This window comes from Morus notabilis, unplaced genomic scaffold, assembly GCF_000414095.1.
Source record: "Morus notabilis unplaced genomic scaffold, ASM41409v2 Scaffold789, whole genome shotgun sequence".
Lineage (NCBI taxonomy): Eukaryota > Viridiplantae > Streptophyta > Magnoliopsida > Rosales > Moraceae > Morus > Morus notabilis.
This window is the reverse complement of record NW_010364361.1, coordinates 545839-560672: the sequence shown is the minus strand read 5'-3', so window position 1 is coordinate 560672 and position 14834 is coordinate 545839. Positions and strand designations below refer to the sequence as shown.

At 35.8% G+C, this 14834-nt stretch overlaps 1 protein-coding gene across 1 annotated transcript; it reads right to left on the bottom strand.

The window, feature by feature from the left end:
- Window positions 1–229: 229 nt before the first annotated feature.
- On the bottom strand, window positions 230–1399 carry LOC21406823 (ethylene-responsive transcription factor TINY). The gene is made up of 2 exons (XM_010106571.2): window positions 519–1399; window positions 230–392 (listed from the first exon to the last, which is right to left on the bottom strand). Exons 1-2 carry the CDS (start codon window positions 1328–1330, stop codon window positions 308–310), a joined length of 897 nt encoding a protein of 298 aa, XP_010104873.2. The 5' UTR covers window positions 1331–1399; the 3' UTR covers window positions 230–307.
- Window positions 1400–14834: the final 13435 nt, after the last annotated feature.

Sequence of the window (14834 nt, the reverse complement as noted above, 5' to 3'; positions counted from 1 at the left end):
GAAAAAAAAGGAAAAAGGAAAAGGAAAGATCAAAGTTACTAAAACTGATTTATTCTTCTTCATATTGGGGGCATTAGATTTGGAAGTATAAAGTATCTCTCTAGATTTGGGAGTATAAAGTATCTAACATTATTAAAAAAAAAAAAAAAGACCAGCAAAAAAATATTAAAAAATGGTAGGGATTAAATAAATAAGAATGCTATAAGAGATAGAGATTTTTTTAGTCCATATACACTCAAATTGGGAACTTTGTTATTTACAATTACAATATTGTGCTTATACAAAAACACATACGTACATTGGTGCATTACCCCCTCATCTTTTCTGTATTTTCTTTTTTACCCCTGAAAATATAAAAGTTGGAAATCCAAGATGGGTTTTTGTTCTGATACCTGCAGAGGAATTTAATTCAAAATTTTGGCCAAATTTGCATCCACCATTTAGATAATATAACTCATACCCTTTATTAGTAAAAAAAAAAAAAAAAAAAACAAAAAGGAGAGTACTAGTAATATTACCATGATGGCAAACATTCAAGATCAATTAGCCTGAGACCAGCACAATTAGTACTATCTTCAACCTGATAATCACCTTCATTAGCAGTACTAATCACAGGCCAATAAGCAGCACAAAAGTAGTCATCCATAATTTGACGATTATTATAACAAACGTCCATCAACATAAGATCAGGCAAGTCGAAAAACGCGTCGTCGTTTTCCTCCGTCGTGACGATGCCGTCATCACGACGGGGAATATCATGGGCATTATCCGCCGTCTCTGAAAACGACGTCGTATTATGAGCAGCAGTAGTACTGGTAGCAATAGCAGCAGTAGTAGTGTAGGCATAAGCGGCTTTGGCGGCGGCGATTTGGATGTCTTTGGCAGAGGAGGTGGCGGGGCGGGGGAGCTCCGGGGCGAGTTCGGGGAAATTGAGGAAGGCGGAGCGGCCCTTGATCGTAAGAGCCGCCACGTCGTGGGCCCGGGCGGCCATTTCCGGGGTGGGGAAGGTTCCGAGCCAGATTCTGGACTTCTTCCTCGGCTCTCTTATCTCCGACACCCATTTCCCCCATTGCCGCATTCTCACTCCCCGAAACGTCGGATGTTTGGACCCGTTCTTCGCCTTGCACTTGTCGGATTCGGAGCCGCCAGCGAGACTAGTTGTAGTACTGTTGTTGTTCTTGTTGTTGTTGTTGTCGTTGTCTTCTGTAATATGATCAATTTGTCTTGATCTCTTGGAGGTGTTTTTTGATGGAGAAGAAGAGGAAGAGGAAGAGGTGGTGGGGAAATTCTCCCACGTCTCTGTATTGTTAAGAAGTGATGGGTCTTTCATGGTGGAAATTGTTGTTTTTTTTTTTGGTAGTTTTGGGGTGGTAGTAGTCTAGTTGAAGATGTGTGGTGGCTGGACAGAAGCTTAAAATAGGTGTTAGATACATATATAGGAATGCTTCTTATATATATTTATATATATATATAATATGTATATGTATATTATATTTATATACATGTCATGTGTATGATGGGTTATGTAAACATGGGGACGTTTGCTGGTGCGGTAGGGACTCAATTGTAATGCGTTACTTTCAAAACAAAAAAAAGGTAATGCATTTTCTTAAACGTCTATTCTTATTTTGTGGTTTGGTGAAGAATAAGAAATACATTTTTTTTTCTTAGAAATTCAAGAAATGCATATTATTAGCGCGTTTTAAAGTGTTAAAATATATGTTTGTGATAATCATATAGTTGTAATGGTTTATTGGAATTTTGTCTAATATATATATATGTTATATGCATATATATAATAAGTAACCACATCCACGTGTGAAAATCTAATTGAAAACTTGTCTACCTATACATATTTTAAATAAAAAAGTATGTTAATTTGACCAAAATCTAATGAGAATATTAAATATGTGATGATTTAGTCACTCGTTTTTATATTTTTTTATTTTTTAAATGGGACAATATTTCAAATTAAAAAAACAAAATCATCAATTTTAATTTAAAGGGTCACCATTTACAACAAAATCATGATCTCGATATACAATTGGACTCACTAATTAATTCAAATGAAACGTGTATCAAGTTTCAAATTAAGATGAATATTCAAGAATTTGATTCACTAAAAATAAAAAACGCACATGGTTCTTCAAAAAAAAAAAAAAAATTCTACTTGACCAAAATCAAGGGGATCGTATAGCATCAAAACCACATAAAACACCTACAAGATACAAATCAAACAGGCCGAAAATAAAACTAAAGGTAAGAAAATGAGTACACACTAGATTAACATTTGACTTGTGGGTCGTGGCAATAGATAAGAGTGTTGTTTGGTCAACAATTTCCCCTTCATATTAAAGAATTATTACGGTCAGAATTGCTATTTTATCTTATCAGTGAAAATTAATATTTTAACCGTTAGATTAAATTTTTAAGAGTGTTAATGTGTAAATTAAAACTTTATAGCGATTCAATATATATTTTCTCCTGTTGACATATCAGACTGTTAAAAAATTAATTCAATAACTAAATCAACATTGTCTATTAGTAAGATAAAATAGCAAACCATACCATAAAAGATCCCTTATTTCTAAAACAAAAAATGTATGCTATTTGAAGTCGTGAATTTCACGTGGAATTGTATGCTGGCTTGGGATGTTATGTGACGTTTGCTTGACATGATCAAATCATCTCCTCTTGGCATTAAAATATTTGAGGCCATACGTGGCCATAATTGTCACGACCCGTCGTTATGTTATGCCGGTGATGGAACATGATGAGAAAATATAACGTACATACATACATATCATACTATGTACATACATACATATCATACTATATTTATGGATTTTTTTTTCATACAAACATAAATATATATATATATATATATATAACATAGTCATAATAGTGCAGAATATTAAACTTTTAAAAGCTCACAAATCCTTAATTAAAACATGAAAAATCTAAAACTTAAAAGGAGAAAGATGCCTGAAATAGGCTCTTTAATTAAAAACATAATTTTACGGAAATCGTATTAAATCCATAAGGCCAATTCTCAAAAACTAATATCAAAGTTTGGCCACTACAAGTCTTATCTCATATTCGCATTCACTTCGATTCGCTTCCCCGATCACTGAGCTTCTATCTTAACATTTTTCTTTCCCCTTTCCTGCAACACAAGGAATCCTAGTTAGCTAGAAAGCTCAGTAAGTGAGTAGACTAACTACTCTAAATATGGATGTAATGCAACATAATAATTCCTCAACAGAAAAGATATGTGAACGTAAATGTAGACATAAGTAATATTAATTCGAATACCTAATTTAATTCGTCATAATTTTTCTCAACATACATAGTACTACAATTCATAATTTTTTCCAACCGATAAGTAATCATAATATAACATATTTCGTATCCTAATATGTTTCAAAGAAGAGTGTATTATACTCCAATACCCATAAACTCGTCATATTAAATATTCATGTTATCCATTGACTATTACTTTGACCTTCATAACTCACATTCAAACGTATGAGAATCATAGTCTTAATGTACAATAATCATAATTATATGACATCATAAATCATAATCTAACATACTATAATCATAATCATAAGTCTTAATCTTAACATATCATGACCATAATCATACCATATCATAAATTTTAATCAATTTCTTACCGTAAACCGGAGTTTTCCCAAGCAGTCATGTACTCTCATAAGCACAATCGTGCATAGGATTTAAACAAGAATAACACGTTGATAGTAACTAAAATCTAAAACACATAACTACCCCTAATAATCTAGCGTACCCATATTTGCCTTCTTATTAAGGGTTCACAACAATCAAGAAGATACTAAAAAACAAAATAATCACAATATTAATCACATATTCCCATTTAACATGATCATAGTTAAATCTAACTAAGAAACCTACATACTTTAAATCAACATGGCCGTATCATGTTATAATCTTACCATGTCATATCATACTCTCATATTCATAACATAACCTCATATCATATACTATCATGAACTAATTTTCATATAATAAATCGTGACACAATATTATTATGTCATAACAAGGTGCATAACTTATCACATACTCAATAAACTAGCATCCTATCGTGCATGTACTAATCGTGCATAAAGTCCCTCTAGCAGACTTATTTAAATCATAACTATCATATTAGGCCATGTAACGAACCACCAATGTCCACTACTATGAAAAACTAATCATATCTTACTATATGCCAATGTTCATAAGTGAATGTCATGCCAACAAAATCGTGCCCTATTTCGCCATGCTACTTCATATATCAAGCATGTTATTTAGATGCTCAAATAATTAAATTAAGCATATTCGTATTTTATATACCACGTTATGTGCATTCTTAAAATTACCATAAAACATGCTTCCATTCCTTAATGCTCACATACAATTAGATATTTTTCATTAAGGCATAACCAACATATTCGTTGTAGCATAATGGGCATAAAACATTCACAGAGAAGTTAAATGTTTCCATATCATGTTCATGATAATGAAAATCATAAGCAGCATGCACATAAGGCATAATTATATTCACATTTCATACTGTCATAAACGATCATGGTATTCTTTCATAGAATGACAAACATAGGTCACAAGTAAATCGTAAGCATCACTTGTACTGCAGGTGAGTACTCTACTTACCTTAAGCATTCATATATCCTAAACATAAGCTCCTTACGCTTCGTTTGATTCACGCACAATGCTTAGGTGCTCACCTAATTTTAACAAATATTTTCCCGTTAATTGGAGCGTTACAAATCCTTTTAAGAGTATTACAACACTCTAGAATTGTTAACAAACTCCTAAAAATAGGAAACCATATTGTTTCTTTTTGATATCTTAATCGGAGACTCATAATTATAATCTCGCCTATTTTTTTTTGAAAAACATGGTTTGAGGTTGAGGAAGACTCTTTGGAGTTTAATAACCTTTTCCATAATTGAACAAAGCAAAATCAAGTCCTTAATTCATAACATGACTGTAATTTTCTTAAAAGAAAATTCATCAAACTAAAATATTTAATTTGAATCCTTAAATTTTATAGATATAATTTTTTTTAAGAAAACTAAAAGAACACAACCTCATAACATGAGCTTTCATTATCCTTCGACATTACCAAAAATATAATCTAGCATGAAGAGTTGGATTTTCAACTAAACCAACTAAAATCTTTATTTTGTCAAACTTTCCGTCATCGAAATTAACCATTCGTAATCAAATATGACACTCAAATTACATACATATTTATAGATATTTAAATAACTATAAGCTTAGTTTTTAACCAAAAAAATCTATATATTTAACCAGTCGTTAATATCAAAGTATCAACTCCATATCTAATAGCACAAATGTTGACCATAGAGCAACTTTTATCAAAAGACAAATTCGTTGACTCCTACGAAAATATTCATAATATATTATAGGTAGATCAAAAAGTTACGGGACCACAGCCCAATCAAAATAGATTCATAGAGCCTTTTCTAATGTTATTATAAGCTACGTTTCAGATTTATTAAACTTATAAAAAACAGCCCGTAAGCCATATTAAAAATTTCAGGCAGGAAATTGACAGATTTCATATGAATTTGTAAAAATCATAACTAATTCTAGAAAACTTGCTTTTGAGTAATTCAAAAAGACACTTAAAGCTTAAGATGTCTATTTTGAGAGAAAAATATCAACTAAGACAAAACAATATAAAATATCCAAAAAATAGAAACTTCACAGCTGGTCACAAAAACTTACTCTTGATTATTTTGTCAAACATATAGCAAGCAAACTTCAAACAACTAGAAAATAAGCTTAATGATCATCAAAAATTAAACTTCATCATCAAAATACACAATCTAACTCAGTCTCATGGGTTTTTAAAGGTTGAAGATTCTCACTCTTGAAGAAACGACGAAGTTTGGGTTCATTTTGATGATGAACTCGTGGCTTAGATTGGAAAAACATGTTTGGCTTGAATAGTAGATTTAAAGGTGTTATTGTTAGCCGAAATTGGATAATACAAAGAAGATCAAAATTATAGGGAAGAACAAAACTGAAATTCATACAATTGTAATTCAACCTTTTTACCAAAACTCAGAAATGGAAATTGCAAGAATGTCGAGGCACGTGGAGCACGTTTTCCTTAAAATAGATTCGTCCCCTCCAGCGTGTGCTTGAGGTTACGTTGGACGTCCATCTCCCAGGATACAACGACAACGATGGTAGCTCGATGCACTTTCGGAACCGTCCGGCGAACTAGAACTTGATCTTTCCTCTATCACCAAAACCAGAACTAACAAGAAAAACACAAAGACTTCCGAAACAAGAGAGAAAACGAGAGAGAAGAAAATGATTTCTGAAAAATTGTGTGTCTTCAAATGGCTGGAGAGGGCCCTTTATATAGGCTCCAAAATCCAGGTGTTACACCATGCCATTATGGTGTATAAATCCAGATTTATTCTCGGATTAATGGTGCTTAATTCAGAGGTTACAGCCCCTGAAGAACCTAGTCCAATGTATGTCTTCATTCGGAAGTTAATTGTCCATTAACCAGCCAATAATGTAGGTTAATGCTGCAGTTTTCCCAAATCCCACACTAATGCAGAGTTAAACAAAAACTAATGCAACAGTTTCGGATTTCTGATGGGAAAAATAAAAAGAAAAATTACAAAATGTAGCTCACAAGGAGCGGGTTTTTCGGTCCGGCATTCGTGTCCGCAGGTCGCAGGCGCACACATTAGGCCCCAACCCGCCAGGATCGTGATTCGCACCCCCCCTGCGCGTGAGAGAGCCTCTCTGGTATACATGCTTACCTAGGCTTTAAAGTGCAATCACTTATATATACCACATTGGCTTCACTGCTAGCCAATGTGGGACTTTTGTAAATTTTTTTCTACATTTACCATTCTAAGTAACATACTTAGACCATCAATTTCTCATTCACCCAAAAACCATTTTGAGTGTATGAATACTCGATTTTGATCTCCTCACGACGAAGAACGCAAATCCATCGAGACCCGTCCCAAAAACCTATTGGGCCCCATCCGAATATGGGCCTCAAAATGGGCCTTTAAAATGGCTTAACAAGCCATTTTTCCAACAATCCTCCACATGAATGAAAAATTGACCCACGACAATAAAAACACAAACTCGACACGGTGATAGAGTTCTGCGGTCGATGATTGCACAGGATAGGTAGGTGTTACCCTTTGAACCTTTCCTTGTGAGAATACAAAACTTTACTGGCTGACCAGTAGACGCGATGTCTTTGAACTGTTCTGCCTTCATGTAAACGTTATTATACTTCACACAGACATCTTCCTGACACAATTCTGTTCTCATGGTTATGTTCGTTTCGGTCATGAACATCTACCTGGTTCTGTAAAAGTTTCTAAAGAATTGAGCCCTCACAATTCTCCTTTGAAGCGGCCCCACTTCTCTCTCACATAGGTGATTTCTTAATGAAGAGTAACCCGTATTACTCCGCTCGGATTCCTGACGTATCCGACGCATAAGAATCATTAAAAACCAATGTTTAACCTTTTTCTCGTACGGGTTTCACTGTTATCATCATAGGAATTGGCTGGGGGTACCCCCACAGTGAACTCAGCCGGTCTAGATAATTTAGTTGTCCCATTGAACCTAGATCTTGGGATCTCCAGTCAGCTAGGTTGGGTTTCCATTGCATCAACCTATTTTTTCATGGGCTTTAATCCCATTCCTCTAGATGTTTTTTCAACTTGATCTCGATTCAGTCCTTTGGTCAGCGGATTCGTAATATTATCTTTCGACTTTATATAGTCAACGACTATGACTCCTGTCGAGATCAATTGTCTAATGGTATTATGTCGATGACGTATATGTCTAGACTTACCATTATACATTGTATTGTGTGCCCTACCAATAGCTGATTGGCTATCGCTGTGTATGCAAATTGCAGGTACAGGCTTTGGCCAATCCGAAATGTCCTCCAAGAAATGTCTAAGCCATTCAGCTTCTTCGCCACATTTATCCAAAGCAACAAACTCAGCTTCCATCGTGGATCTGGTTATTACCGTTTGCTTAGAGGATTTCCATGAAATAGATGCACCACCCAAGGTGAATACATATCCACTGGTAGCCTTCGAGTCCTGTGTATCAGATATCCAACTCGCGTCAGAGTATCCTTCTAAAACACCAGGCTCTCTTGTGAAATGCAATCCATACTCACGAATATATCTTAAGTACCTCAGTACTCTCACAATTGCTTTCCAGTGGTCATCTCCTAGGTTACTCGTGAATCTGCTCAATCTACTTACAGTGAAGGCAATATCTGGTCTTGTACAGCTCATTAAGTACATAAGACTGCCAATCACTCTAGCATACTCCACCTGGGATATGCTGTCCCTTCTATTTTTGGACAGATGTTTACTTATATCAATAGGAGTTCTGGCTATAACAAATCATCCTTGTTAAACTTGTCAAGTATCTTATCCACGTAATGTGAGTGAGTCAATATGAGACCATCAGGCACCCTTTTGATTTTGATCCTAAAGACCACATCAGCCGGTCCCATATCTTTCATGTCAAACCTTGAGTTCAACATGTGTTTAGTAGATCTGACCATCCGATCATTACTACCTACAATTATTATATCATCTACATACAGACAAAGCATGACATAACCATCGTCTGTTTTCTTGATATAAACACATTTGTCACACTCGTTGATATTGAATCCATTTGACAACATAACATCGTCAAATTTCTTATGCCATTGTTTTGGTGCCTGTTTTAGTCCGTACAAAGACTTCACCAATTTACAGACTTTCTTGTCTTGTCCTAGAGCTACACAACCCTCAGGTTGTTCCATGTAGATTTCTTCTTCGAGATCTCCATTTAGAAAGGCTATCTTCACATCCATTTGATGAACTTTAAGATTCCGCAGCGCAGCAATCGCTAATATCATCCTTATAGATGTTATTCTCGTCACAGGAGAATACGTGTCAAAGTAATCAATGTCTTCTTGTTGTCTATAACCTTTTATTACTAGTCTGGCCTTATACTTGTCAATTGTTCCATCTGTCTTCATTTTCCGTTTAAAAATCCATTTAGAACCTAGTAGTTTATTTCCTGGTGGAAGGTCTACTAGTTCCTAAGTATGATTTTGTAAGATGGAATCAATCTCACTCTTTATGGCTTCTTTCCATAAAGGACCCTCAGTTGAGCTCACACTTCTTTATATGTTTGAGGTTCAGCCTCTAGCATATAAGTTAGAAAATCCGGTCTGAAAGACTTTTCTATCCTTGCCCTTTTACTTCGTCGAGGCTCTTCCTCCGTTTCCACATTTTCATCATTTTCAGAAATTTGACTACAATCTTTTATGATAGTCTCAAAAGTTCATTTTGATGAACTTGGCTCATCTTCCTTAGTCTTACATGGAAATACATGTTCAAAGAACGATGCATTCCTAGATTCTATTATCGTGTTCTTGTGTATGTCAGGGTTTTTAGACTCGTGCACAAGGAACCGACATGCGGTACTATTATGAGCATACCCTATGAAGATACTATCAACCATTTTTGGACCTAGCTTCATCTTCTTTGGTGTTGGTGCCATTACCTTAACCAAACACCCCCACACTTTCAAGTATTTGTAGGAAGGTTTCCTTCCTTTCCACAATTCATAGGGGGTTTTATCGACTTTCTTATGCGGAACCTTATTTAAAAGGTAATTAGCCGACAAAATGGCTTCCTCCCCACATGTTTAGTGGCAACCCAGAACTTATTAACATTGCATTCATCATATCCTTTAAGGTATGATTTTTCCGTTTAGCAATGTCATTCGATTGAGGAGAATATGGAGGTGTGACTTCGTAAATAATTCCATGTTGTGCACAAAGCGCACTAAATGGTTCAACATATTCACCACCTCGGTCACTTCTTACCATCTTAATCTTTTTATTAAGTTGGTTTTCAACTTCTTGCTTGTAGAGAGTAAATTTCTCTACAGCTTCATCTTTGCTTTTCAGCAAATATACATAGCAATACTTTGTGCTATCATCAATGAAAGTGATAAAATACTTATTACCACCTCTAGTTTGAACAAACTTTAAGTCACAAACATCACTATGTATTAAATCAAGTGGCTCAATATTCCTTTCTATTGTTTGGAATGATGACCTTGTTAGTTTTGCTTCTACACAAATTTCACATTTATGTTTGGAATCGATATGAAATGTGGGAATGTGATCCAAGTTAATTAATCTACGCAAAGTATCATAATTAACATGTCCTAGTCTACCATGCCATAAGTTAGAAGACTCAAGCATATAACCGGAAGACTCTTTCTTTTTATTCATCTTTTTGGGTTTTACAGCTATGTCATTCATTTTTCACATGCCACTTTTTACATAACCCCTTCCCACATACATTCCCATTTTGGACAAAATTATCTTATCGGCTTCAAACACCATCCTGAAGCCGTGCATGCTCAGCATTGTCCCGGATATGAGATTCTTCTGGATGTCGGGCACATAAAGCACGTTGTGGAGCTTCACGTCCTTGCCCGAGGTCATCTTCAAGAACACCGTTCCTTGGCCTCTATCACAGAAGTTACAGAATTGCCCATGAAGAGCTTCTCTCCAGTTTCCAACGAAACTAGATCAACAAACTCGGCCCAGTTACAGCAGATGTGTCTTGTAGCCCCAGTATCGAGCCACCACTCCTTTGGATTGGAGTCGACCAAGTTCACTTCGGAGACCACAGCAGACAAGCTGATGTCGGACACTTCTTTCGAAATGGTGTCCACAACATTGGCCTCCTTATCCTTGTTTCGTTTTGGTAGCCTGCAATCCGCCGATTTGTGCCCAACCTTGTTGCAATTGAAGCACTTTCCTTGGAATTTCTTCTTGACAATTCCTCCCTTTGGTCCCAACTTGGATCCGGGCTTTCCTTTCTTTGTGGAGCTATCATGCTCCCCCACATTAGCCTTAGCAGAGCTTGCGGTTGCATTGGAGAACTTCTTCTCAGTCCGCCTATTGTCTTCTTCGATGCGAAGCCTGACAACCAATTGCTCAACGGTCATCTCTTTCCTTTTGTGCATCAGATAGCTCTTGAATTCCTTCCAGGAGGGGGGTAGCTTATCAACCAGCGCAGCTACCTAAAAGGATTCACTAATGGCTATTCCCTCAGCATGTATTTCATGAATTATCAATTGGAGCTCTTAAACTTGACTAATGACAGTCTTCGAGTCCACCATCTTGTAATTCAGGAATTGGCCCACTAAGAACTTCTTAGCACCCGCGTCCTCAGACTTATATTTATGGTCCAAAGATTCCCATAAGTCCTTAGCGGTTTTCTTTGAGCTATACACATTGTAAAGCCCATCAGCCAAGCCGTTAAGCACATAGTTCCGACACAGAAAGTCAGAATGGTTCCATTCATAAACCGCGTGGAATGCTTGAGCATCCACTTCATCCTCTCTAACAGTAGGAGGATCCTCTTTCCAGAATCTCGCAAGATTCAATGTTGTTAAATAAAACAACATTTTTTGTTGCCAAGTTTTAAAATTCAGCCCACTGAATTTATCAGGCTTTTCATTGTGGTTCACAGGAACCGAGACCGGCGAAGGCCGCGTCAATGTCAAAGAGGGGGTCGGGACCGAGACAGACGTTTGTCCCACAGGTGACGGCACAGGCGTCATAGTGTTGCTTCCAGCAGGAACAACCACGTTCATATTATCAGCCATTTCTAAAACAAAATTTCCAAGTTAGTAAGGAAATTATCAGAATTTCGAACAACCACAACAAAAATGTTTTTTTTTTCTTTTTTTCCTTTTTCCTGAAAACGTTTTGGTCCTTTTTTTTTATATTTTCCCTGCAAAACCTCATTTGTATAAATTCGAATTCTGTTTTAAGATTGTTAGCCGAAATTGGATAATACAAAGAAGATCAAAATTATAGGGAAGAACAAAACTGAAATTTATACAATTGTAGTTCAACCTTTTTACCAAAACTCAGAAATGGAAATTGCAAGAATGTCGAGGCACGTAGAGCACGTTTTTCTTAAAACAGATTCGTCCCCTCCGGCATGTGCTTGAGGTTACGTTGGACGTCCGTCTCCCAGGATATAACGACAACGACGGTAGCTCGATGCACTTTCGGAACCGTCCGGCGAACTAGAACTTGATCTTTCCTCTATCACCAAAAACGGAACTAATAAGAAAAACACAAAGACTTCCGAAACAAGAGAGAAGAAAATGATTTCTGAAAAACTGTGTGTCTTCAAATGGCTGGAGAGGGCCCTTTATATAGGCTCCAAAATCCGGGTGTTACACCATGACATTATGGTGTATAAATCCGGATTTATTCTCAGATTAATGGTGCTTAATTCAGAGGTTACAGCCCCTGAAGAACCTAGTCCAATATATGTCTTCATTCGGAAGTTAATTGTCCATTAACCAGCCAATAATGTAGGTTAATGCTGCAGTTTTCTTAAATCCCACACTAATGCAGAGTTAAACAAAAACTAATGTAGCAGTTTCGGATTTCTGATGGGAAAAATAAAAAGAAAAATTACAAAATGTAGCTTGCACGGAGTGGGTTTTCCAGCCCGGCATTCGTGTTCACAGGTCGCGGGCGCACACATTAGGCCCCAACTCGCCGGGATCGTGATTCACACCCCCCTTGCGCGTGAGAGAGCCTCTCTAGTATACATGCTTACTTAGGCTTCAAAGTGCAATCACTTATATACACCACATTGGCTTCACTCCTAGCCAATGTGGGACTTTTGCAAATTTTCTTCTACATTTACCATTCCAAGTAACATACTTAGACCATCAATTTCTCATTCACCCAAAAACCATTTTGAGTGTATGAATACTCGATTTCGATCTCCTCACGACGGAGAACGCAAATCCATCGAGACTCGTCCCAAAAACCTATTGGGCCCCATCCGAATATGGGCCTCAAAATGGGCCTTTAAAATGACTTAACAAGCCATTTTTCCAACAGTTATATATCATGCACAATCATTCAAAACCGGATTAGAACTCACCCAACAAAAAAAATTGACCAATGAATAAGTATTGGAGAGGAAAACTTACCAAAATCAATTTACAAGCATCTATTCTCGGATTAGGGATTCAACCCAATTTTTGAGAGCTTTCTAGGGCTCAAAAATCATCTCCAATTCAAGAAAATTAAGGGGGGTGTTAGTACTATGAGTTGAGAGAAAGATTTTAATGGAAAATTGGAGTTTTGAATGTATTTGGTGGGTTTTCTATGACTCTTCTACACAGTTATGAGATTTTTTATTTTTTTGAAAAAGAGAGGAAGGAGAGAATGGGTTTGATATGCTTCAAAATAATTGATATACTCTTTTTTTTATTATTTTATTTTATTTTTAACCAAACTAAATTTCTATTAGTTATGGTGTATGGTGACTCCCAAACAACCAATCATAAACTTTTAAAAACTCCATCAGTTTTTTTGTTTTAACCCACACATTTTTTGTAATGCTTTTTGGGTCCCATATTTTTAAAAATTATGTTTTTATTCCTTATTTTGCCAAAATTATAAATTTGGCCCCGAAATGGAATCTTTATAAAAATTACACTCTTGACTAATTTCGATGCTCCGATATTAAAAATTCTATTCGGAATTTAATTTACTAATTTTGCTCCAATTAACATTTTTCAAGAAAAATTACCCTCAGATGATAATTTCGTAGGATGACGCTTGAGTTTAGAATATCCAAATCCCCTTAATTGTCATGAGAAAATAATGAAACACATAATAATCATAGAGTTCACAACAAGATGTCACAAAAATATAGGATAAAATTTTGAGAGTGTTACAACAATGGTAGCTACTCATTACTACTATTATTGAAATTTTAATCATCTCCAATCATGGGTTAATCTTCTACAAAATATTATTTTTTTAAGGGTACCAAAAGCAAGAGATTAATGTTGTGCTAGCTAGGGAATTAGTTATTAAGACAAGGAAGCAAAGGATAAATAACCTATATATCAAAATCAGATGATAAATTATTACGTCGTTTTTAGCATGAGGTACCAAGACTTTGTCACGTGGGGCTTGTACCATAGGTGTCAATGTATTGTACTCATGTTGACGAAATGTATTGTACCATAGGTGTCAATGTAACAAAGGAACAACTAATATTGTGACTAATACATCCACTCTTGTTGGGGCAAATTGACAAAAAAAAAAAAAAATCAATAAATAAAGGAAAAGACGCAATAGGGACAAACTTGTCCTAAACTCTGTCTCGAATCCCAACCAGCTGGGGAAGATTAGTGACAAATTCATCAATGTCAACAACTCATCCTAAGTTTTGATTGAGGACGTGAAATGTCTTTAGCAGCATATCATAATTCATACGCTTTACAGTTGCCAAAATAATACCAAAAAAAAAAAATAAAGAAAGAAAGAAACTACTTTCTATCTGATGAGAGACGTCTTGGCAGTAAATGTACTATTGTTCCATGTGCACTTTGTTTTAGAGTTCAAGTTCTTTATGTATCTTCACTACTAACGTATTTTAGGGTGCTGATCCGATAACACATTCTTTATGAGAGTAAAATCCGTTGTTAGGGCTTTCAGAGAAAATTCTTAGCAGGGTTCAAGAGTTGAGAGCACTTTGATAACATTCGAGATAGGGATCAGTCACCTCTTTCCAAATTTTTCTTTAAAAATAATAAATCAAAGAGTGAAAGCCTTAGATGTAATAACAAATGCGGTTTCTCAGTCCCTCAATGTATGCTGTTTGTTTATCTGTTAGATTTGTTTC

Excerpts from the sequence above, each read along its gene's own strand:
- LOC21406823 (XM_010106571.2), bottom strand. The coding sequence starts at position 1,330 with ATGAAAGACCCATCACTTCTTAACAATACAGAGACGTGGGAGAATTTC. Across the intron at positions 393-518 it reads CTTGAATGTTTGCCATCATG|GTATCAGAACAAAAACCCAT; the intron begins GTAATATTACTA and ends ATTCCTCTGCAG.